The sequence below is a fragment of the Thermobia domestica genome, chromosome 9, assembly GCF_964235325.1.
Source record: "Thermobia domestica chromosome 9, izTheDome1.hap1.1, whole genome shotgun sequence".
Lineage (NCBI taxonomy): Eukaryota > Metazoa > Arthropoda > Insecta > Zygentoma > Lepismatidae > Thermobia > Thermobia domestica.
In genome coordinates, this window is record NC_137462.1 from 208589386 (window position 1) to 208614705 (window position 25320).

The 25320-nt window shown below is 33.1% G+C and overlaps 1 protein-coding gene across 1 annotated transcript; it reads right to left on the bottom strand.

The window, feature by feature from the left end:
• On the bottom strand, positions 1–24504 carry Seipin (lipid droplet biogenesis associated protein seipin). The gene is made up of 5 exons (XM_081725798.1): positions 23883–24504; positions 16823–16968; positions 14190–14392; positions 6993–7290; positions 1–1011 (listed from the first exon to the last, which is right to left on the bottom strand). The coding sequence occupies exons 1-5, from the start codon at positions 24095–24097 to the stop codon at positions 821–823; spliced, it is 1053 nt and encodes a 350-aa protein (XP_081581924.1). The 5' UTR covers positions 24098–24504; the 3' UTR covers positions 1–820.
• Between the last annotated feature and the right edge of the window lie 816 nt (positions 24505–25320).

Below are 25320 nucleotides of genomic sequence, written 5' to 3' on the forward strand. Positions count from 1 at the left end.
TTTTTCTGAAGCATTTGTTTATTTTAGGGAAGTAGTTCATTTCACTATAAAAATATAAATATACATTTAGTATAATTTACATCAATTACAAACCAAGAACAATCTCTCTCTGAACAATGTATCCTACAGTGTTTTCAAAGATTCCATACATAATTCTTTTAATATTATAATGGCTAACAATATTTCACTTATGAAACATTACCAGAAAAATATAAAGTTCTATTTTTTAAGTTTCATTGAGGTAAAATATTCTTGCATTAACAAAAAACAAAACAAAACAAAAAAATATTACTAAGCAGCTTATTAATTACGTATATGTAATTATTTTAAAATTCATGACATTTTTCTACGTTAAAAAAATACGCAACTATTTACAAAACATATTATCCCATACACATACATACATACAACACATAACACATTCTTTTACAAAACACATTATCCCATACACATACATACATCACGTAACACATTCTTTAACGCTTATGAAGAAATAAAGAACTGGAAATAACAAGAAGCAATTTTACTTATATTTTTACAATTAGCATTCAAACAATGGAAAAAGTAGTCATAACTTGTTTGCTTTGGAATGTTTTACATCAGTCTTTCTCAAGCCTGTTTATCTCGCAACTGTTGTTTTAACCATATATTTTAGCTAGTAATCCACACGTAATATTACTGTTTGTAATTAATGTTTCGTTATACGTTTTGTGAAATCCTATTTATTTTTTTCAACCCTTCTTATGATCTCCAGGTTGAAAATCCCTACTTTATATAGCCTTCGAATAATTCAGCATACACAAGTTATTGTGATAATTAATTAGTCACTAATGGAATCAGTTTGGTCCCCTGACAGTATCTCAAATTTCTCCTGACCAGAAATTTCATTTAAATAGTCCCTTGAATCTGTAGAGTGACTAGATTTTTCTTCTGGTATCTTTTTATCATCAAGCACAAAATCATCAGATTTGCTATCCTCTGGAATGCTTGCGTCTTCGAAAGATGAATTATCTGAAAAAAAAATATTTTAAAATACTTCAGAAAAGAACCGAGAAAACAGTGCTTTACTCAATCTTACTTAGTGCGATTTTTATTATATATATATATATATATATATATATATATATATATATATATATATATATATACACACACACACACACGACACACACACACACACATACACACAAAATGGAAGTAGCACTGAACAAAAGCGAACTTGTCGTAAATTATAGACAACTGAAAAACTACTTATTAGAATATGCGAAAATTACGAATTTGATGACTCAACCTATAAATAAGTACGGAACGACCATGTTACGAGTATGTTGAGGGGCGACAAGCCAGGACTAAAGCAATATTTATGCGCGACTCATGTGCGAGATATATTTCATCTAGGAGCTCACAGCAAAATTACGTTTGAAAAGTATCTCTTCGATAAGTGCAATGCAAGAAATTGCTAACTTATGAAACACAGAACCTAGAACCTATCTCGAACTGAGTTTTCATAATTTTAGTTTGACTAAAATGCGTCTTATATGAAGAAGTTCAGTGTATTAACCTCTCACTAAGAATTATTAGATGCATGTTCTACTATTTTTCCGCTTCTAACGGGAGAGGAAAGGGAATTTATTTTCCCATTTTTTATGCAGAAATGAAGATAAGAAAAATCTGAAACGTTTAAATTTGATTTTTAAAATGCTTAGAAGACCTGAGATTTGTCATTACATTTTTATTGAACGGACGTATCAGCTAGTTCTTTTTTAAACAATCTACTTATCAGAAGATCGGTGAAAACACTCGCAGAATAACATAAAGAGTGCTTAATAAGACTCAAGTATAATTAGCTGTATGAAGAGGAAATATTCCCTTAAATAATTCGCAGGTGGATCAACATTAGGCGAAAAAAATAAAAAGTCTACTCGATACTGCATATGGAGCAGGGGTGGATTAACCATTAAGCAAAATAACCACTGCTTAGGACATCAAGGGAAGGGGGCACCACAGAAATTTTCCCAAGACAAATTTACACTGGCGTATGGGCCATATGCTGCAATGGTTTGAATTGATTTCAGTTTAGTATTCCGTTAGCAACAAGGCTAGAATCTAACCCAGATCTCAAGCGCTAAAGGTGGCTTCATTATTCACATAGCCACGAGGGAGCTCATGGTGCAGTACTCCAGATGGTACCTTGAACCAGGATTCGCAAAAGGGATCCCCACATTAAAAGAGAAAATTACACACAGATATTATACAATGCACATTTATATATATATATATATATATATATATATATATATATATATATATATATATATATGCAGACTTATACCAAAGGTCATGAAATTGAAGGGAAAAAAATTCCCACATACCTACATAAAAGCAAGGAAAACTTCGTATGCAGTCTGTGAAATTTATGTACTTTTTACATATGCTTCCAAACCTACTTCTATACTTTTTTTTCCAACTTCCAGAAATGAGGCAGAGAGAAGATGCAATTTTGTAAATGATGTTCGTTAAAGAAATGAAATCCCACGCCCTTTCCATCCTGTTACACAAAATAGTAGTCACAGCAAACGATCCTACGGATGCGTTTTATGAAGTGATAGGGAAAGGTGATAACTTGAAACTGCACTAAACGGTCACTAGCGAAAATTCAAAGGCAGGCACTAACTGAAATTCTTTTTCACTAGATTGGAAACGATTTTGTCCGCAAATATTTCCGATAATCAAAAATTGGAATTTTTTTTCTATCAACATCATGTGTATTTTTTTAAATATTTCTTTCTATGTGTCATATAACTGAAATACTTTTTACTTCAACTTACAGAAGTTTGTTCATTACAAAGTCCATAAAAGATGAACCATAAGCATTCTGTGACTCTTAAGATATATTTGAGTTTATGTTAGTGAAGCAAATTTTTAAGTTTCCTCATAAAACTATAAAAGTGAATAATGATAAATGACTTTTTAAGTCGAAAATATTGAGTTAGCATCAACTCGTATATTGTAATAAAGCCTTATATACATGTATTGTGTACTGTATTGTAATAAATTTTATCTCAATGTAAGCGTTTCGTATAAACCTTACCATTTTATTAACTTCCAACTTTTAAATAATTTATATCTGACTATACTGTATATGTAGGTAAGTCATTCTTGACAGCAAATTTCTTAAACTTTTGTTCACTTTTCGTATGCTTGACTTATTTGCTTTTTAGAATCGTGCCCTTTTGAGTAAAAAAGACAATGAAAAGTTATAATGATAATACAAGGGCCACTCCATTATATTTTCTAACAAGCAGAAACTGTGAGATAAACCTATGCCTTTTTAAACCTATGTATGATCCATCCATTACAGATGAAGCATCAAGAAGATTAAAGAAAAGACAAACTTCAGCGCGCGATCTCTGATTTTTTTAGGGGTGTGACATTTCTGATTGAAAGTGTGCACATTCTCGTTGTGGCAATGGAACTGTTACGTGAAGCATTTTGAGTCATAATTTACTATGACTTTCCCGTCGGCCTGAGAAGAAAGACTGTCACGAGATGTTGAAATTAATATTTGGCGATGCTGCTCCAGCATATATGAGTGTATAGAAGGTACAAAGACTTTTAAAGAAGTCAGAAGTCGTTGCAAGATGAAGCCCGTGAAGGAAGATCTCAGTATTCAACAACGACAGAATTAGTCTTTTTTGTTGTTGTTGTTGTTGTTGTTGTTGCAAGACAGTCTCTAAAGATCTAGGATATACCTATGCAATGACAGAAAAGGTTTTAGGCATTAGATCCTCATCGGCATAGGAAGCTGTTTACATGAAAAGATGCAACTAAAAAAAAAAAAGTTTTTCAGTGGGTACCTGTCAGACTTAAAAAAACTGAGTGAGTCAGAATTGTGATTAAGACTTTAGGTATAGTAAATCGAAATGAACACTAAATTATTACAAAATTGTTGCAGATGATGAAACCTACACACTATTTTATGACTGCACCACTCACCGTGTCTGGATCCATGAAGATGAACCGATACCAACAACTGTGAAGGAACAGCGAACAATGAAAAAAGTCACGTACGCTATGATCTTCCGTACTACTGGTTTAGTCGCAGCTTTTAGGTTAAAAGAACAGAAGACTGTTATAGTAAACTGGTACACAACAGTCTGTTTATTCCACGTTCTTGAATCGCTGAAAACTCTAAGTTTAATCTTCCACCATGATAATATCTCCTCGCATACTGCAATGCAAACAATGGAGTATTTCCATGCTAATCTTGACAAAATACTTCAGCTTTCCATCTTTACCTTTGATTTAACTATGTGTGATTTTTGGGCGTAGTTTAACCTTAAAAAGCATTTGCGTTTTCGCTCAGAAGATGAAATTGATGCATCAATTACGGACTTTTACAACAGAATGCCGAAACACAAGTGGCGTTGGAGTTTTGACTTGTGGCCGGAAAGATTAAATAAGTGTATTACTGCTGGAGGGAAGTATTTTGAACATATATAACAACGAGATCGGAAGTATCACTGTTAAACTCAGCGACCCCGAAAACTATAGATTCGATACTAATATCGGTCATTTTCGATTATTTTTAAATATCTCTTCTCCCCTATGTTGTACCGTCAAAATGATGATATAAACCATCCCAGGTCTGACCCTCATCTATGTTGAAAATTTGATCGAGATCGGTCGGGTGGTTCAAGAGATTAAGAGTACAAACATAATGACTTTTAATTTTATATATATAAACATAAAAAGGGAACACTTTTGCATTTGTGATGGGGAAACAAAACAGTGTTAACTCATGCAACGGTGTCAGGGGTTTATGGAGATTTTTTTTAAAAAATGGCTATCTCGGTTTTCCGAAAACACGTAGAAAAGGTCAAAGGAAGGGAGTCAAAGTTTTAAAGTAAACAAAAATTTTTGGGTAGTTCCAAATCTAAAATGTTGAAATCGGAAGTGGACAGGGCATCGTGACATTAAGATGGTGTCCACTATGAATTGCTAAAGAACAAGAAGTAGTTCCTCCATACATCATCATGTATTTATTCATTATATTTATTTTTAATATGTTTTATATTTATTTTTCGTTAAGAGTGCAACGTGATAGATTTTGCCATTTTAGGCACTGCGCTGTTTATCCAACTGTTCCAGCTTCAATTATACTGCAGCAAACGTTGTACAGTACTAACAAGGAAACTCATGAAGGTAACAATTGTCTCATACATAGATAAAATGAAAAAGAAGTAACAAGAATAGTGAAACAAGTTACTCTTCTGTTAATACATTCATCCTCAAGTTCAGCATGTGTGCGCAGCACATTACCCCTATAGCGTCGGGAAACGTATGCATATTTTTTTACGCACACGCATATTTTTTTCTCGCATCCTAAAGCGCTGCAGCGGTTGAGGAGAATTTTAGCCATTGTTCAGTATAATGCATTTACTTTTATGCATAATACTCATAGTGTCATATTTTAGAAAGTATCCCTGCATCAATTCGATTGTTGAGTTTCACATATTCTTTAAATATACAACCGTAAACCTGTGTTTACGATTACGTCGAAAAATTGGAACCAACAATTCTCATGGCAGACACTGCATACGAAACAACCTTTTAGAATACAGTATTGTGTCGGCAAAAACATTGGGATTTTTGGCAGGCCAGTATCTTTTCTTTTGTGTGTGTTTGTTCTTTTTGCTTTTCTCTTGCTTTCTGTCTTTTCTATTATTATTATTATTATTTTAATAATAATAATAATAATAATAATAATAATAATAATAATAATAATAATAATAATGATGATGTAGGCATCATCTAATAGAAAAAGATGGAGTTTCATAAATTTTTCTTTTACTAGAAACATCATGGTATCTTTCTCAATCATGCAATGTGGATTATCCTGTGTCACGAATAAAGCGAAATTAGTTTGTCGTCTTCTCTGAAACAGAATGTTGCTTACTTCTTTACCATGATAATGCAGAGTTGTTTTCCCTTAGAAACTCATTATACAGAACGTTTACTTACCGTTAAAATAATAATTATTAAAAAAAGAATTGTCTTTATTAACCATATTAGTTTCTTTTTTCAAATATTCTGTAAGGTCGTCGAGTCATTTTTCACACCAACACCAGAGGAAGCTCGTGGGGAAAGTCACACTAGTAAAAATTAAAATTTTATCGCTTGAAACTAAGGACATAAAGGGTATCTAATGTATAATCTATGATTTGTTGTTTACAATAATTAGTGCATTACTTCTTTTAGTTTCAAGTAAAAGAAAATTTTAATTTTCACCTGTGTCACTTCCCTCACGAGCTGCCTCTGCCTCAATACAAAACACGTTCAGCAAGAACTATGGTACAAGCTGAAAAGTTCTTATTTGTTTTACTAGCAACGTTTGCACACTGATCAGTATTTTGCATAATTTACTGAAAGTTCCTTCAATATTAATGCAGCACCTTATTAGTCATTTATGACTTCTTGATATTTAAATGAAGTTTCTTATTGAATGTAAATAATAAATTAATACAATTTATAATTAATTTGATAAAACATGTTGAAGTTGGAAGCACTGATAAAAAATTATCACTTTAAAGAGCTGCTTCGTTAAGAACAGTATTTGAAGTACATGCTTGAGAAAGACAAAGAATTGTCTACGAAACTGTAACGTACTTAAGACAAGTGGTTCATTCTCAGTCAAGCATCAACTTAGTACTTACTTAAGGAACAACTATGAAAACGGGTCATAGCGAAGTACCGATCAAAAATTAATATTGGAAACCATAACATTTTAATCGCTGTATTAATCATATCATGCCACTAAATAATATTCCTGTTAGAATGAAGAACTGTCTTATTCAAATAAAAGGAATTGTAGCCTCTTTAACTAAAAGTGTTCCTGATACGAATATTTTTTTTTTTTATTTTCCAGTTCTAGTTTAGGAAGCTTTAGATTTACTAAAGTGAGAAAATTTATCATTTTAATCTTTACTTACCATCAGTCTCTACAGTTGATTTTAATGTCTCTTGTGATGTACATGCAACATAATATCCCGTCGTTTCCTGTGATGCAGTATAGGATGTGTCTTCTTGAAAGAAATGATACCATGACAAGAAGCAAATGATGATCATAAAGAAAAGATTAGAAGTTATACCAACTGCAGCAGAAAGCAACGGCCAATGAAACATAAGATAGCGAACGCCTGTAAAATGGGCATGGATATGCATTGTTGCAGAATACAATTCTGCATGGCGTGTTTGGATCTCAACATATGCTTCTGTCACAGGATGTTTCTGAAAATAAAAATAAAAAAAACAAAGTATTTCAAACCTCGTTCTCAAAGGAGTTCAGGTTATCTCGAACTTAGGAGAACAGTACCTGATTCAGGAGCGGCTTTGTTATAAAAAATTTAGGATCATTTTAGAGATAAATGCAATATACTCATTAGTTTGCTTTGAAAGTATGAATGCTGTAGAGAGTACTGTAATACTGGAAAGTGTTTAGAATGGTTTCTGTTAAAGATGAGTTAAATTCGTCCTCCAAATTCCAAAATCAGGTTGTTCATAGCTACGCATCCCTTCACATAAATAATTAAATAGGCATAATATACTAAAAATGTACACTTCTGAAGTACTATTAAAATCAATGTCATATTTGTTGCATAACTCTTTTCGACCCATTCACACCCACAGTGTATACTTCTCTATATTCTTACATATTCGCTCCTTTCTGTGTAAAGTTTATTCGAATTTGTTAAAAAGAGGATCAATAACAAATGTAAACAATGTTTAACTCGATGATTATAAAACCAAAAGAAATTAAAAACTTTTTAATATTCCACTATTTTCATCAACTGTTTTGTTAGCATCTTCAGGCGCGACAGAATTGACCAAAATAAACACGAACAGAAGATTGTATAACGGCCAAACAAAATAGAAAGAAAAACAAAACTATTACAAGTATATACACTAGATTTTTTTTTTTTAAACCACAGAAAATCATTTTCTTCTTGTCCTGTGGAATGAGTACCTTAATAGTTGAATAAACATTATCCACTTTTTGTCAAATTACCAAGATCCGTATTTAAAGCCGAATTTCTGGATTTTATAACTAATAGCACAACTGTCTCAAAAAATAAAATAAATAATTTCACTTCATGTATTACAACTGAAAAACATTCTTAATGAAAGCTATAAAATCGGCTTTCAATACAGATCTTGGTAATTTTGGCAATAATTGAATGAGCGTTAATGATGCATAAGCCAATATGTTTTTCTTTCCTTGTAAATAAATTTTACGTTTTCACTCCTTGTTGAAATGAACTCTTTAATGTTTCGCCCTTATGCTCTTTAGGGTAAAGGAGAGTAATGCTGATGAATAATGAAAGTGAATGATTATGGAGGAATCCGTGGAATGAGAATCTACGAGAAAACAGGAGAACCCCTACATAAGCAACAGAATCGCTCACACACACATACTTTATAATCGAATCAAGAAGTCCTAGCGCCAGAGGTGAATTCTCTACCCCTGAACTACCGTATACACATTCGTTTGTTTAATTGTTATATATATATATATATATATATATATATATATATATATATATATACACCTTCCTCTTCACATTAATCATCACTAATCCTTCCGAATATATCAACAGGATAGCCAGAATTTCTAGGCATTATCCAGTTAGAAGGTCATCGAGATGCATATAATAAACTATCCATATTTACATTTAGCCAAGGATTGAAGGATCAATAGGCAGAAAAAGCGGAAAAGGCTATTACTCACCGCAAAAAAATATGTACCAGAATTTTATTCTACATGCAACAGGTAGCGCTTTCGAAAGCTTCTACTTTCTTCATTAGCCTGTGGTAGACTTCAAAAAGGATAAACATGAAGTATGGTTAAAAAATTGTTAAAAGGTTAGAATATGTAAAAAAAAAAAAAATAAATAATAAATATATATATATATAAAAAAAAAAAACTTCTGTCAAACATTCAAACTCACGGGAATGGAAACTTACTTTCGAACTTTCGCATTTCCACCAGCATCGTGGGAATAAATATCACACTATTGCGAGCAGTGATTATATTCAATGTGAGTGAGTTTCCATTCCCGTGAGCTTGAATGTTTGACAGAAGATTTTTTTTTTTTTACATATCCTAACTTTCTAACCATTTTTTAACCATCCTTCATCTTTTTTATCCTTTTTGAGGTCTACCACAGGCTGATGAATGAAGTAGAAAGCGCTACCTGTTGCATGTAGAAGAAAATTCTGCTACATATTTTTTCGGTGAGTAATAGCCTTTCCGCTTTTTCTCATTGAATATTATCATCGCTCGCAATAGTGTGATATAGTGCTATTCCTATTCTGCAGTGTACATGCTTTATAAAAACTGCACCATCAACCTTAGACACCGACAATAATAAATACAGCCTGACAGAAAAAAATGTTTGCCATATTCTAGTTACATTCAGTACACATCCTCGTCATTCTAGTGATTGTATAAAGCACGAGTCCAAATCGATATAGGCTTAAGTACTGCAAAATTATGCATTTATATGCACTGAACTTCCTCAAGTGAGTGAAGGAACGATGCTTCAGTGGCAGAGCCATCTAGTTTGTGTGGGAATAATATCTTGGAGATCTCCAGTTTCCTCCCGCATTCTCACTGCTCATTTTTTTTTCATAATCATTCATTTTCATTAATCATCCGTTTCCTGAAGCTTAAAGGGTATAGATCTAGGGTGTCAAAGATTTTTTTTTTCTAAATAAGCATGGGGTTAAAACAAAATAGGACAATATCTTATTGTAAGTACCTTTCAAAAAGGAAGTCAAATTACCCAGTCAATACATTTCGGACACCAACATGAAGGCAAAAAGATTAAAAACATAATTTAAAGAAATAATAAACACTTCTGACCAGAGTATGTACACTTGTTTATTAAAAACTAAATTACAGTGTATATACTCTGGTCAGAAGTGTTTATTATTTCTTTAGTGAGTTTCAGAGTCGTGATGGATAGAGTAACATAGTTTAAAATTACAGTAAGGTGTTTTCCTGACGGTGGACACAGAGCAGGGTTCTACTGAGTTTCATTTTCAAAATTCCAGTATATTTCCAGTATATTCAGTATAACTATCAGCAAAATTCCAATACCTATTACAATGATTTTTTAAAAGTTCTTTAGGAATAATAAAACACTCTTGATGATTTCAGGTTTGTAATTGTTTTACCATTAAAAGAATATTTTTAATAAATTTAGTTACCCTTGATTTTTTTGAAATGCAAATGATTTTTTAACATTTTTTAAAGGGTTTCCCAATTCCCCTCACAGCCCTTCACTTCACCCATTATTCTAAATGTCTAATTACAAAATTAATTCAACTCTTGCTTTGGAAAAATTTACAATCTCAATGAATACAAAAATTGTTTCTAAGACTATTAAAACAATTACAAAAAAGTATTGTTGACAAATTGCCAGTTTCACGATTTTTCCAGTATGTGGATCAAAATTCCAGTATATTTCCAGTATCAAAATTAAATTACAGTATAATTCAAGTATTTCCAGTATTTCCAGTATCAGTAGACACCCTGCAGAGTTGCGTCCATAATTACGGTCTAATAGTTTTACCTGTTTTTTTGTACAGTTACTTTTAAAAAGTTAAATAAATAGCCTTCCTGTGCTAGATTTGAGTTATGTTAAGTTACTATTGGATATTCACTGACTATTATTTATGTAAGGAAAAAAATTCAATATTTCTTCTCTTCGTAGATCTACATTCTTATTCATAGACAGTATAATTGTGCAAAAACGGACAACCTTTCGTCCTCAGAACAGCTCTGGAGTCATAGAGACCGTGAATGATAGCAACTGGAATATTGCACAATTTCGCGTGGAATGTATCACTTTGATCCGTGACAGATTATGAAAACGGAAGTCTGAGCCGGATCTATGTCTCCGAAACAGACTACAGACGTTCAATTATGTTCAAGTCTGGAGATTTTCCGGCCCATAGGGAGATATTTACCTTTATCTTCATGTTCCTCAAACCACACTGCAACATTTCTAGCTGTCTGAATGAGCGTATTATCATTCCGGAATATGGAGTCTGACTGAAAACAACATCTGGACTATAGGATGCACATCCTTCCCTAAAATGGCGACATAACCACGAGCAGTGATGTGACGTGACCAGCAAGCGTCAACACAGGACTCACTGAAAACCAGAATCCTACGGCCCACAGCATAACACAGCGGCAGCCATATTTCACGGTTGAGCGGGGACACTGCGGATCAAAGGTTTCTTTGGGCGTACGCCACACATGAACACGGCTCGTAATTTGAAATAAGGTGAATGATGACCCATCTGATAATAATATCCGTTTCCAGTCATCTGTAATTCATATTGCATGTACGTGGCACCACAGACGTCGTACTAAAGCATTATGGATCCTTATCAGTGGCTTCCCCATGCAACCCGACCCCACATGTCTCGGCGGGCTGTGATTGTCGATACAGATCAGACTGTGAGAAATACTGCTTGAGTTCCTCCGTCACTTGCACCGCAGTCGCACGATGGTTCTGAGTGAGAATCCGCTTTAATGCTCGGAAGGACCTGCCACTAAGATTTTTCTTCCGACCACTGCTCCTCTTCGCCGTGAAGGTTTCGAGATGAGTTTCGTAGGGCGGGCATCACTTGGACTTTATGCCTCACAACATACCCAATACACTTGTCACTTTTGTCACACTCGTACTACATCACTGAGCGCCAACAATTTTTTCCTTGTAAGTTAAAGTTCGTCCATTTTACACTATTACCGTCTGTTCTAACACACCACTCATTACGTAACTTCTACAAAGACTCTGTTTAGAGTATTAGGCACTTTCAGCCCTTTTTATATAAATCCCTTAACAATTACTGCTTCTTAAGTTTGAACAGCAACCAGAAAGTCAATGTAATCAAAATCAATATTAATTCTCTTTCGTATTTTTAGCCACTTTCCGATTCTTGTCTCAACTTAATTATTTTTCTTTCTCTTTCTTCTGTTCAAGTTTTCTTGCTTTCTTTCTTTTTATTTTTTTTATCTTCCTTCTCACTCTTTAGTAGGATCCTCTTTTTCGCTGCTTTTGGCTCTACCTCTTGCTTGACATGCCGTTTTCTTTAATCAAAAAAGTCTACACTACTTTCCTGGACTTTCCTATCGTCCGCTCTACTTATTCAAATTCTTCTGGTGTTAATCATCTGACTTCTACAATTTCCTCGTTTATAAACTCGTTTTCTTCTTTGTCTTCATTGCATATCCAATTTTTTTTCTTTCCAGAAACTCAAGTCGGTACTCGTTAAGTTTCTGTCAACAGCATCTTTTAGGTCAGTACAAAATGTTGAGATTTCCTGGCTTAGAATATAGCGCAACTATTTTTTAAAAAATATATTTTTCTTTAGTTTGCAATAAAATAATTGTTTCATCTTCATTTCATGATGGTAAAAAGTAACATCGTATGTTGTAAGTTCCTTTCCTTTTTATATCACAGCCATTTAGAATTCTTTTATTTGTATTTTTACCCTCCATGAAAAAGCCTCCAGAATAAATTCAAAAGATCAGAATTGAAAGAATTATTCAGGGATTGATATTTGAACTAGGTGATATGATTGGTATTATTCTTGAAAACGTCTTCATAGCATCTGTTCTAGCTAGAGTTTCTAACATCGCTTTCAGTAAAATACAATGTTTCCTTAACACAATTTTATATTCCTTTTAGATACATAAATTGCACCCAGATTATCCTATCAATTTGGAAACGAAAAGCAAAAGAAATTACATGGATGGAAACTGATTTTTGTTCGCGCCTCCATCAACAGATTTTAAAATTTATTATTATTATTATTATTATGTATAAGTAATGTTTACAATGAAATCAAGCACCTTCAGGATTTACCTTCAAATGTCTACTTTAAGCAATTTTTAGCTACTATAATTATAATTACTATTTTTGGTAAATGCTTCCATGTATATATTGTCTGTTTATGACAGATGGTATTGTATTTCTTGGTGTATGCCAATCAGAGCTTCAGTTATGACCACTTATATTCTCATTTATTGAAATTCATATGAAACAAGTGTTATCAAATAAACAATGTAGAATTATTGTTGTAAAGAAAATTATACATTCAGTAAATGGAAATCAAAGTATTATATTACGTATGTCGTAGCCAACAATTACAGGGAGTCCGCACTAAATCTTTAACTACGATCAACCACGATAAGATAGTTGAAACTCAAATACATAATTTTCACGAAGCTTTTGTCAATATTTTAACAATTACTAATGGTTAACTTTATCTATATATATGCAAATGTTTTCACTGAACCATTTTGGTTATCTCGTTGTTTCCTCGCTCTGTAGGATACAATCCACGATTAAAATTTAAATTATAAATTTAACTTTCTTTCTGTGCACGGACAAAAACTTTTATTTTGCTTTGAAATATGTGTATGAATTTACTAAAATTATCTTACAATCACATTACTTAGTTTAAAGTAAAATTTTATTATAAATTGTTGTCCTTTGTTACTTTTTTTTAAAAAAAAAATCGAATCTATTATAATAATATACCGTCTTGCTTATATTGCGTATCATGTACAGACATAATTTTCAAATCGAATGCGACCTACATTATTCAACATACTGTACCAAACTCTCAACTTAAATCTGGCAAACCTCAAACAGAATATGTATTTTCCTGGGTATGCTGTAAATAAGCGGCCTTTTAAAAGAATCAAAAATCTAACGAAACCAACTTTAGGTAAAGTGCATTGCTAAATGTATCGTTAATTTTTAATAACGAAAATACTTTCAAAATGTAATTGTGTTTCAGATTCAGCCAGAAAACATTTAAAGGTGGAAGGTTTTCTACGAAGGGAGTAGTAAAATGCCTATACACTAAAGGCATTATTTCAGCATTCGCTTGATGGAACTGATAAAAGACTACACAAAAACTCAATCAGCATATCTGCCCTAATCTGATACATGAATATGAACCCAGAACCTTCCGACTCTTAGGCGAGAATGTTAGCCATTTATTATCATTGTTTTACCTCTGCCATACAAGCTGAAATAAAATTTTACTTCGGAACGTTGATATTTTAGATTTGAATTTTTAATATTTTAAATTATACTCACAGGATCTTCTAGAAAATCTGAGAACAGTTCAAGCGTCAATGTTTGCTTCTCTTCAACACTTCCGAAAACAAAGAATGGTGAAAATACTAACATGATAAGTGTTTCGAGCATGTTGCTTCGATAATGAAGCATTGCTGAACGACATGAATTAGCCACCACTTCACCTTCTTGGCTCTTTAACTTCACACATACCATAAACATTCCTGAAAAAAATAATAAAAAAATAAAAAATAAACAAAAGCATTAACATATCATGATCGTTCTCATACTATTTGTTAATGATATTAAAATATCCGATATGTATATGAGGTTTTCAAATGTTAAATACTGAAAATAACATCACCTGCTTACACAAATACTACCTCACTTGGCATCTACACATACATTTTTTTTAATAATCTATTCATAAGAATATATACCATATTATATCCAGATCGAGTTTCTACGAAAGGTATCGAGGAACATACTTTCTACATCGCGAAGAGTGGGAGGATATTTATTCTCTCACTGTCGACTGACTAAACTCAAGCAGTCGGCGCATGTGAAGCCTCAGAAAATATATCTACCATATTTGAATTAAAATCAAATATTTTATTTATGAAAGATGTCGTGGAACATACGTTTTTAAATTGGGGGAAACGTGTAAACTCACCTCCTTTATTCTTCAACTTCATGCAGTAGGGATCATTGGGAACTCTCACAGAAAATATTCACCATATTGTTTCAAAGTCAAATATTTATTTACGAAAATTATAGTAAGATATTGTTAAATGCCGGGTAGGGAAAATGTGAATTCACTCTTTTACTCTTAACAGACTTTAATCCTGAACGGTGAGGATTATTGGAAAGCCACAGGGAAAATATACGCCATACAGAATTAAAATAGGATAATTTTGGTGAACGTTGTCGAGGAAAAACATTTTCTTAATATTTAAATAAGGAAAGGCCGAAACTTGGGAGAATTGACTGTTGGGAGGACACCACGACTGAGCCGTTTGAAATGAATTTTGGAATACAGTTATCCACCTCGAACTGGGATTTGGTCATGTCACTTTGAAATGTATATCCTGAGGGAGTATGAGGGAGGAAGGTCAAAATGTATACGAAAAATTGAGTATCTCACAAGCCCACCACGCTAGGAAGATGAATCTCAGTATATAAACTCTTCATTAAACATAAATGGACACATGCCTTTTCAAAATTTCCGTTTTAAAGAAAGGAGAAGGGGAAGAATATTTCTTTATTTCTATATTTCTCGCTACATTGAAAGCGACGTTTTCTGTTGTTTGTGATCGCATCATGAATGAAATAAATTTTGAAACATAGTAAGTATTCTCCTCAAGCTGTTATTTTATCGTGGACTTTGGCTAAAAAGCGTATCCTAAACCTGTAACTGTACAAGTGTTGTTTACACTTATAGGCTGATAATGAGATGCCCTCAGGTAAGTTTTCGAGGATGTCTCAAACGTGTCCCCACCCTCCAAAGCAAAGTAATCGAAGTATGTAATCAGAAAGTTTGGGAACACCTATGTTGTACAATGAATAATAATAATAATAATAATATACAAAGAAGTCCTGATATTAATACAGTTGAAGCGTAATCCAACTGGGTACCTATAATTATTAATGCAATTGATCCATGCGTGGGAATCATAAATTATGTTCCATTTGAAACAAATGTAGGATGATCATTCAGCTTTGTGTCCTATTCCTATTTTCAGTTTAGTATCTACGTATTGATAATTTGAATGGAAGGTGAGAAGAAAAAAAAAAAAAACGCTTTCGGTGGGATGAAAACTATTTTAATTAATAAATATAGTACATCACAAACACATTTTTAATAATTTTGTATCCAATGTTATAAGTTCAGTCATTTAATTACGTTAAAATTTGTATGAAATTGAACATAAAAACAGTTTAACTGCATATCACAATTTCACTTTCAATTTTTTGATGTTTCAAGGTGTGGAAAAGTGAAATAGAAAGAAACTGAATTTTAGACCATTCATCGTCTCAATGTTGGAAAATGTCAGACTTTATCGGGTTGTCAGGAGTATTTCATACTGTGAGAAGGAGCACGATTTATTCCTAAGAGTCTTAAGCTCTTTTATTTTACCAAAGATAATTTGTGATTTTCTCGCTTTGGCCAAGAGTATTAGGATTTAATCTGCTATCTAAGAAAGGCTGGAGAACTTTTTCATTTCTTCATCTGATATCTTGTGCCTTCCCGAGCTTACGCTTTGATATCTTTTCTACTTTCTTGTGAGATGTTTTAAACAAAATTACGTACACTGTTGTAGATAATGTATGTACGCAATAAATCAACGTTAATACTGGCGGGCAACGAGAAAGAACTGAGATCTACATCGGTATAATAAGTACTGATAACAAGTGAAAGCTTAACACTTGGTGGTTATTTGGTGAGAATTTCTTGATTGAGTGGACATAGTTCTTTTTGGTGAACATAAATTTCGAGCTTTGAACCTCAAAAGTGATGTGCTAACTTGAAAACAATGTTTGAGCAACTTTCCATCAAATTTATTGTGGAATGATTTGGTGGAGCAACAAAAATCTTCATCCAATAATAAAGCTTATTACTACTATATCATATGTAACTTACTATTAAAACTTACCCAATTTCTTATTGGCTGGAGATTCTGGCATTTCTAAATGTAAATATATTTTATATGGTTGACCAATCATTAGAAATTGTTGCTTTTTTGTAAACTGGATATGTGCTGACGGATTGCTGCATATTCCTCTGTGTTCTTTGCATGATCTGAAATAATAAAATAATTCTACATTTTCATGCCATCATTTATCATTTTAATTAAGTTTCATTTTATGCTAAAACGTAAGTTTTTAAGCGCGGATGCAGCACTAGCCCTAAGCAGTACAAAATCTACACGGCACAAGACCTAATTTGTATTAAACTTCAACAGCACTAATTCTAAACGGCATAAGCCCTAATATCTCTTGTGACACTACCATCGCGTTCGTGCTAAGAATACTGTAGAAGCAGTACAATTAGGAAGTGAATACTGTCATGTTTTATAGTATATTGCAGTATAGTACAGTATAGAATATTGTAATGATCCTTAGATAGTGACCAATGTACACAGGATTTCATTTTCCCTCACCCTTTTATTATAAGGATGTCAAAGATTACACAGGCTATAATATAATTAACTTTACAATCAAGATCCAAAGATCTATATGCGTAATCCCGTATGATGAATATCTAGTAGGGAGTTTCTCAGCTCACAGCAGCAGAGAAAGGTTAGACTTGGTAGGATGTTCCAACCCACAGCAGCCGTAACGGGATATTTTCAGCCCCCAACAGCCTACAATAAGGTTAGGAATAATTTCTGTCCACACTATTTGAGAGGGTGTTAGGAAAATGAAATGAAATCTTCGAGTTTTACGCCAAGCGGTTAGTCTTAGGACTCACAGCTCAGTCCACAGCAGCCGAAAGAGGGTGAAGGCTTTCTCTCAATCCAAGGCAACCAAGAAAACACATTTCAGGAGTCTTCGACCTCTTTCGTGGGTGATGCTTGTATTGTCCATCTTTGAGTCACATGATGGTGTTGCTAATATGGGAGTGTCACATGCTTATTGTTATTGCTGCTTGGCAGATGGAGGGGATATTACAATACTTAAGTTTGTAGTTTCTAGCAGGGGTAATCCGCAATGCGTCATTGAAATTTTGGATATCTTTCATAAAGTTATTGTGAAGACGTGAACCAATCCTCTTCCCTCTAACTATAATAATAAATAATAGCAATAACACCCTAATCTCAAAGAAAACACAATCTATGCTTCATAAAATCGCAGAAATTTTGCGGAACGTATATTTTTAGCATCGACAAAGGTAGGGTTAAATCCATTTCTTCATTATTGATCACTTTGAACTTGATTATCTGGTAAGCCTCACAAAAGATATATGCTATATTCAATTCAGAAACTATGCCTTGATTATCAAATGAGACAGAGAAGTAGTAACTCATGGGTGATAGGAGTATTGAAACTCCTACAAGAGGTAAACTCCCAACTGACTTGTCGGAAAAAAGAAACAAGAAATCAAAAACGTATGTAAAACAATGAAACAAAACGTAACATCAGATGTAACTAAAAATTTGAAAGCCGCTGAGAAACTAAACGATTTTTGACAACTTACATAAAAATCAAAACAAATGATGGAGCGGAAAAATATCTTGAGCCACAGAACAAAGACGTGCGACAGCAATATTTCGAATCGGGGTATAGAAAAGCCCGAAAGATGAAACCGGAAATTATTTATATAGTCTATGTGGTGAAATCGAAAATGAAACACATATTCTATTCGAATGTAAGGTACTAGAGAGAGAATGAAATTAGGGATGGGAAGGGGATAGGATCCATGAAAGAAAGAAAAAAAAAAATAAACAAAATTCTAAATACAACCAACAAACAGAAGCTATCAGCCCTTGCGAAATTCCTAGTCATTCTACCATTTACGAGAAGAAGCTTGAAATGAAATCTTTATTTTTACGTCCCATGGTTATGCCAGTTAGGCTAAAGGAGACGGTGAAGATGAGAAATGAATGAAATGGTGGAATGAAAGAAGTGGGAGGAAAAGGGTTATCCCCGAGAAAACCCACGAGCACGATGTTTGTCCACCACAAGGAGAAGCTTGAAATAAGACTAAGAACAACAATGCACCCTCTATTCTATCCTAAGGGAAAAAAAAAAAACATTGCTATGAATCTATTAATGTATCTATTCACATTCATTTGTATTCGTTGTGATGTATATTCACATTAGAACTATGTCACAAATTTGTAGAATTGTATTATGGGCCTCAGACTTCAATACAAATAAATATATTGTAGATTAAATAAAAAAGCATTACTCGCTATCCCTTACTGTTTTTGCCCCATGGGGATTAACATTGAAACTGGAAATGGTAATTGATGTCTATCACTTTTGGCCGCCATAAAAAGAATAAAATCAAAGATGAAACATGTTCTTGGTACTAAATCCATATCAAAAATCTGCTTGTCACTAATTATTTCAGATTTATCAACTATACGATAGTGTTGTAGTCGAATAAACGTAAGTTTTCACAACTTCCGGTTTCAACAGATAAATAAAAGTAAAGACAAACCTCATTATTGGGTGCCGAATCTTTCACAAAACCCGTTTACTGATATCCCTTACCGTTTCTGCTTTATGAAAATAAGTATTGAAACAGGAAATACTAGTAAATTCCAACTACTTTCGGTTGGGATAGTATGTTGCGAATGATGATGTATGTTACCTTGAGACGCTGAATAGATTGCTAAAATTCGCATGTCTCAATTTATTACCCTTTTCTGTTCTATGATGACCAAAGTTAAAACAGACAATCTACCACTTTCGGTTTGAATAGGATCAACGGAGATGGAAACTATTCTAGGGACGCTGAATTGAATGCAAGAAGCCGCTTCTCGATATCATTTACTAATTTTGTTCTGTGGAAATCAGTATTGAAACCGGAAGTACTAATAAATTTCAACCATTTCTGGTTTTGGTAGAGCGTTGCATGTGGTGATGATAAGTTCTCTTGATACGCTGAACCGACTGCAAAAATCAGCTTGTCGCTATCTATGGCCATAGATATTGAAACCAGAAATGGTTGATTTCTACCACTTCCGGTTTGAATAGAAGGTTAGCCTAGGATATGAAATCTATTCTCGGGATGCTGAATCGATTAAAAAAAAAATCTTCTCTACATCTTTTACTGTTATGAAAATCAATATTGTAATCGGAAGTACTAGTAAGTCACTTGACCTCAAAGATGGATATATCTCAGTGCCATGAGTATTTTAATGCACTGCTGTATCTTACGAAACGTTTTCAGTGCATTAATTCTTGATTTCACTAAAGTGTTGCTGGAGTCAAAAATATATTTATAGATTGGTTTGATGTCTGTTAATAATAATGATCTCCATATGAATTTCTTTCAAGTGAAAATCTAACCTTGGAATCTAATGTACACTCACAAATCATTGATTTATTCAAACTATATCATGTAAAGGTACAATGCTAGACAGTAATTTCAGGAGGTGATCCTGGGAAAAAATTTGCTCCGGAGCAAAGAAATTTCCCGGGGTATTTCTTAGTTCGGGTTCAACCATGGTCACTTGTATTTTTGCAATACTAGTTTATCCTTTGTTTATTTCGAGTTCAAATCTTCTGAAATCATCACTTATTCTAAATGTTAAATAATAATAATAATAATAATAATAATAATAATAATAATAATAATAATAAGCAAATTATGAAATAATCTCCGATCAAGAATCTGAACACAGAATTAAAAAAAAAAAATAATCTTGTTTTGAGAAATGTGAAAAGTCTCATGTTTGTACTCTAAATGACCATGCACATGATAGTAGATTTCCCGAAAACTATGTATATTCGTTGGCCTCTCCAATCAATCATATCGGAAGAGTCTTTTCATCAGGTACTCCTATCCCAACATTATTTTCTGACGGCAGCCAAGAATAGAATACTTATTTGATTTGAACTCAAAAATAAACAAAGCAATAAACAACGCAAACAAAATAAAAAAAATAAACAAAGCAATGTTTATTTTAAAATAATAACTGTTAATTTAATTAATTAATAATAAAATATTTTACATTTATTATTTTAAAATAAACGTTGCTTTGTTCAGTGATTTGTTTCTCTAGTTCAAAAGCTAATATGAACCAGTCAGTTATTTGATTTGCTTAACATATTTTCTTTCTCGGTATTCGTAATAATTAAATTACACGTCAGTACATTTAAATTTTTGTTACTTGCGCTTATTTCCACGACGTAATACATTTCCTAAACACGATATAATTAATATTTAGGAATGGAAACATTGTAGAACTCCTTTGGAAACTATATTGTATAACAGAAATTATTTTTGTTACTTACAAGGGGAATTGTTACTTGATTACTGATATTTTTCTTAGAACGGAAAATTTTCCACCTCACATCCTATGTTTATGTGCATCTGCATAGTTTTTCTTACTTCACTTTCAGATAGTTCTCCTAGTGAATTTATAAAAAACAATAAAAGCACTGCATTATTTCATGCTCCAATAATATATTTTTTTAATCCGTTAGTAATAGTGTTTTTAAATAACATATGTTTTACGTGAGTTCTACTCAGAAATCTTGTCTAGGTTTTCACTTGATAACATGACTTATACATTGACACAAATAGCAGGTGACTGCTTATTGCGATACAACTGGAAAACAAATGATTGTCCAATTAGGAACGCGCTAGTAGGTGGAATCACATAGATAATGGTCTAATTGTGCTTCTAATGGTTAGTTTACTAACTCTATGACTAAAAGAGTTTCAAACGCTGGATAAACGGCTCTAGACCTTGTGTTTAGCATTTAACACAGGAATAAAAGTTTGCAAAATTCTCGGCATGATGTATCTTATAATGTCATACATAATGCACACGCCTATACTTAAATGAATATATAAAGCACTTATTATCCTGTAACCTTATTATATTTTGCATGATATTTTCTATTCAGGAATTTCCATTTTAGCACAACCTAATATTTCTAAATAGCAACACACAAACCCATTGGGGTGCCATTTTGTTCATACTTCTAACATTTGTTAAAGCTGGTATGTTCTTGTACTGGTGTTTGTTTTTGATTTGCTTTTCAGTTTAGCGTCACTTTAAGCAGCAAGGCTAAATGAGACGTGGATCTACAGCTTAACGTGGGATCCGAACTACAGAAGCTCCCATCAGGAATCGAACCCGTCTCTTACGCCAAAGGTGCGTACGATAACCGCTTGGTCAGAAGGGGCTCAAAGGTGTTTGTTCTTGCATAAGGTATTCGAAACTTCAATTTTCCAGATTCTAACAAATTAATTGTTTTCGGTCTTGATTAGTTTATCTGTCTTATATATAGAGAGAGCTGAGTTTAGTTTATCTCTCCTTAGTTCAAGAACAAATATGACTAAATTTCGTACATGCTAAAATTTCTGGCAAAATTTCCTAAATTCCTGTGAATGAACATCCGTCCTCCGCGGCTAAGGAGCAAAATTCTATCGAGAAGAAATTCAACGATTGGTGAAATATTTGGACCGTTGTTTATAGAATTTTGGCGATTACGTCGAAGAATAATGTAGTTATATCTGTGTCACTTTTAATTTTTTTTTTATTTTGAATGCACCTCGTATTTACCTAATTAAAATGAAAACTAAATCTTTGATCTAACGTCTCATGTTTATGCATTTTAGGTTGAAGGAGACTAATAATTAATGAAAGTGAATAATTATGGAATTTGGTGGAATGAGAATGTGTGAAAAATCGTAAAATCACGATCCTCTTTACATAATAAAGTGGAATTACTTATCTCACCGTCTCTAGTTTTATTATACATTTTGTCCATGCTTACTAACCTGCTTCTTATTACTGTATACCTCAGTAACACAAGTACAATAGAAATGAAAATAAATCCCTTGCTTTACGACACATGATTATGTCATCTACGCTAAAGGCGATTAAAGTAATTAGACGGGAAATAATTAGTGAAATGAGAATACGGGAGAAACTCATGGACCTAATGTTTCCCACTAAATTTGGAGTACTGGTTTACTTTTAGCGCACCACTAGAATTAATTGTTGAAAAATTATAATCCTTTCACTAGACTCCTTCTTATTGTCCCCTAAAGATTTCCGCTGGACGATATGAAAATATATCACTTGGCATTGATAAAATTCAAGGGGACCAACAGAAGTATTTTGAAAATTTACAATTCTTTTAAGGTTTACGTATAAATACGGCTTTGAAATGTGTAACATAAATAGTAGAGTGCAAAAAATCACAAACCAACATGGGTTAGGTATGTTAATAAGTACGAATACTATCTAACCGAGTCAGGGCAGGGCGAAGCTGGTATGCCCGTGCGGTAGTGTCCGAAGGGAGCAGGAGCGTCAGCAATGGTGGGTGTGCGCGTAAGCAAGGGTAGTGAGAACAAGTGGGTAGTATTTGCAATGATACGAGTTTCAGTAGCAGTTGTCATGGCTTTATACTAATAACGCTCCACTTGTTAACAAAGTACAGGTTCTGCACACTACACAGAAATATAGACTTATCGCCGGTGGAAAATAGCATCTAAAGAAGTGGTCTTTTATAAGCAATCACTTATTTTATTCGTCGTAAAACACTTGTAATGATTTTACACTAATAATCCTACATTTGTAAACCTAAAATACAGCTATATTGCTTTGCGTTTAAATCTGTCGTCTGCAGAAATTTGTTTCTTATAAACATGTCTTTTAATGCAAATTAGTGAATTTTACTTGTAAATCTTCCAAAATGTGGTGCCCCCAAAATACACCAGCAACAAATGTAGTGCTCTAGACATTACCCGTACCCATGAAGTACATTTTTACCTTGGTGCTGTAAAGATAGATCCCTAGTATAAATTACTTTCTTAAAGCGGATACACATGATTAGAATTAAAAAATTAGAGCCACAAATTTAACGAATGCTGACTAACAGTTCGTCAATCTGCATCTGTATACAATTTGAATTAATGTTCAAATAGTGTACTTTTTCCAAACGTCATTACCAACCTTGCCCTGCATTAGTATCTTTATTGTTATTTAAATACAATAAATCTGCTTATCCTGCTATACTTACTCAAATTGTACGTGGACTGGGCGAACGTGCGAAGTAGCAGGCATGTATGTGTAGTAGAATGATACATAAAGAAAAACTGACAACCACAGAAGAGCAGCGCCAACTAAAACTGAAACTCCTACTTTATACAGTACATCTTTCATAGTATTTACTGTATCCACGGTTTTTTGACCATAACTATGAACTGTTCTTACTAACACTTGCACGGGAGACATTTTAAGCTATATAAGCACACGAATCGTATGAGAAAAATTTGGAAAATTTAAGGCCAGTAGATTGTTTACAAATGAATTGCGTAAAGTAATCCTTGCTCAGCTTACTGGTAACTACAGTTCTACAATTCACGATTAATGAATCAGCACGACTAATAAATATGCATTTCACAAACTGTTGTTTCTGTGTTGATAAATTAAGCTTTATGTTTCTGCGTATATGCATTTGAATTTTTCACTATTAAAATAGCTCCTTGTTTTTCATACAAAACATTCGATATACTATGCTGAAAGTTATGAACCATTCTACTCAAAGTAAATTTGTTATGTATATTGTAATTGTACGAAAGTTCAAACAATACTTCTGCTGTAAAATCGATAATTACGTCATTGATATCGATATCAGTGTTGGAAGGTCCTATCAAGTTTAAATCCAATAATATGGTAAACCACTGATAACGAGGAATCCAAGCGCTAGAAAAATTCAGTGTTTCAAATGATATCTTTAAAATTAAAAAGAATCCAAGAACCAGTGGTGCTATTCAGCCGGTTCGCTATAGCCGGTTGTTAAAATATTTCGAGTTCACAGAACCGTTTGTTCTACCTACACATAACAGTAAATATTACCGTTATACCCAGGAATAGTAAATTTTTGGTTAACAACCTTTGTTTTTATAAATTCTTACATATGGACCAAATGCAGACCAGTACTGAAACATGATTAGTTTCATACTAAAGAGCAAGCCCGTGTTGGTCCACCGGGCAGTGATGCCAACCCGTAAGAAAAATCCCATATTGTGGAATTTTTTTTACGATTTCTCGAAACGGGATAAAGGGAATTTTCGTTTTAAAAAATGGCAGGATTTATGGGATTTCCCATATATCTATTTCATTCAAGCCAACAAAATTGTCTATGGGCAAGGACTAAACACTGAGGCTTCAATAAACTTCAAATTAATGTTAATTGTCAAATTTTGATACTATGAAATGCATGTTAGCGTTAAAGTGACTTATGCAGTGACTTGTGAATATCAAATAACAAATGCCAAGGAATGTTGATTGTACTCTGGTATTTTTTTAAACAAAAGAGAGAGAAATGAAAGAAAGAAAAGAATTAACGGAAGAAAATAAAACGAGAAAAGTCCAACTTCCAAATCATTCCATACGGAAATCACTGAAGAATGAAATTTATCTAGTTTTATTTAGCCAATATGCAGAGTCGTTTT

What these genes read in the sequence shown, in the direction of transcription:
- Seipin (XM_081725798.1), bottom strand. Translation starts at nt 24,097, where the DNA reads ATGTCTCCCGTGCAAGTGTTAGTAAGAACAGTTCATAGTTATGGTCAA. An exon ending in CCAGTCCACGTACAATTTGA is followed by an intron (nt 16,969 to 23,882) that starts GTAAGTATAGCA and finishes TTATTATTTCAG; the next exon opens with ATCATGCAAAGAACACAGAG. An exon ending in ATCAACTGTAGAGACTGATG is followed by an intron (nt 1,012 to 6,992) that starts GTAAGTAAAGAT and finishes TTTTTTTTTCAG; the next exon opens with ATAATTCATCTTTCGAAGAC.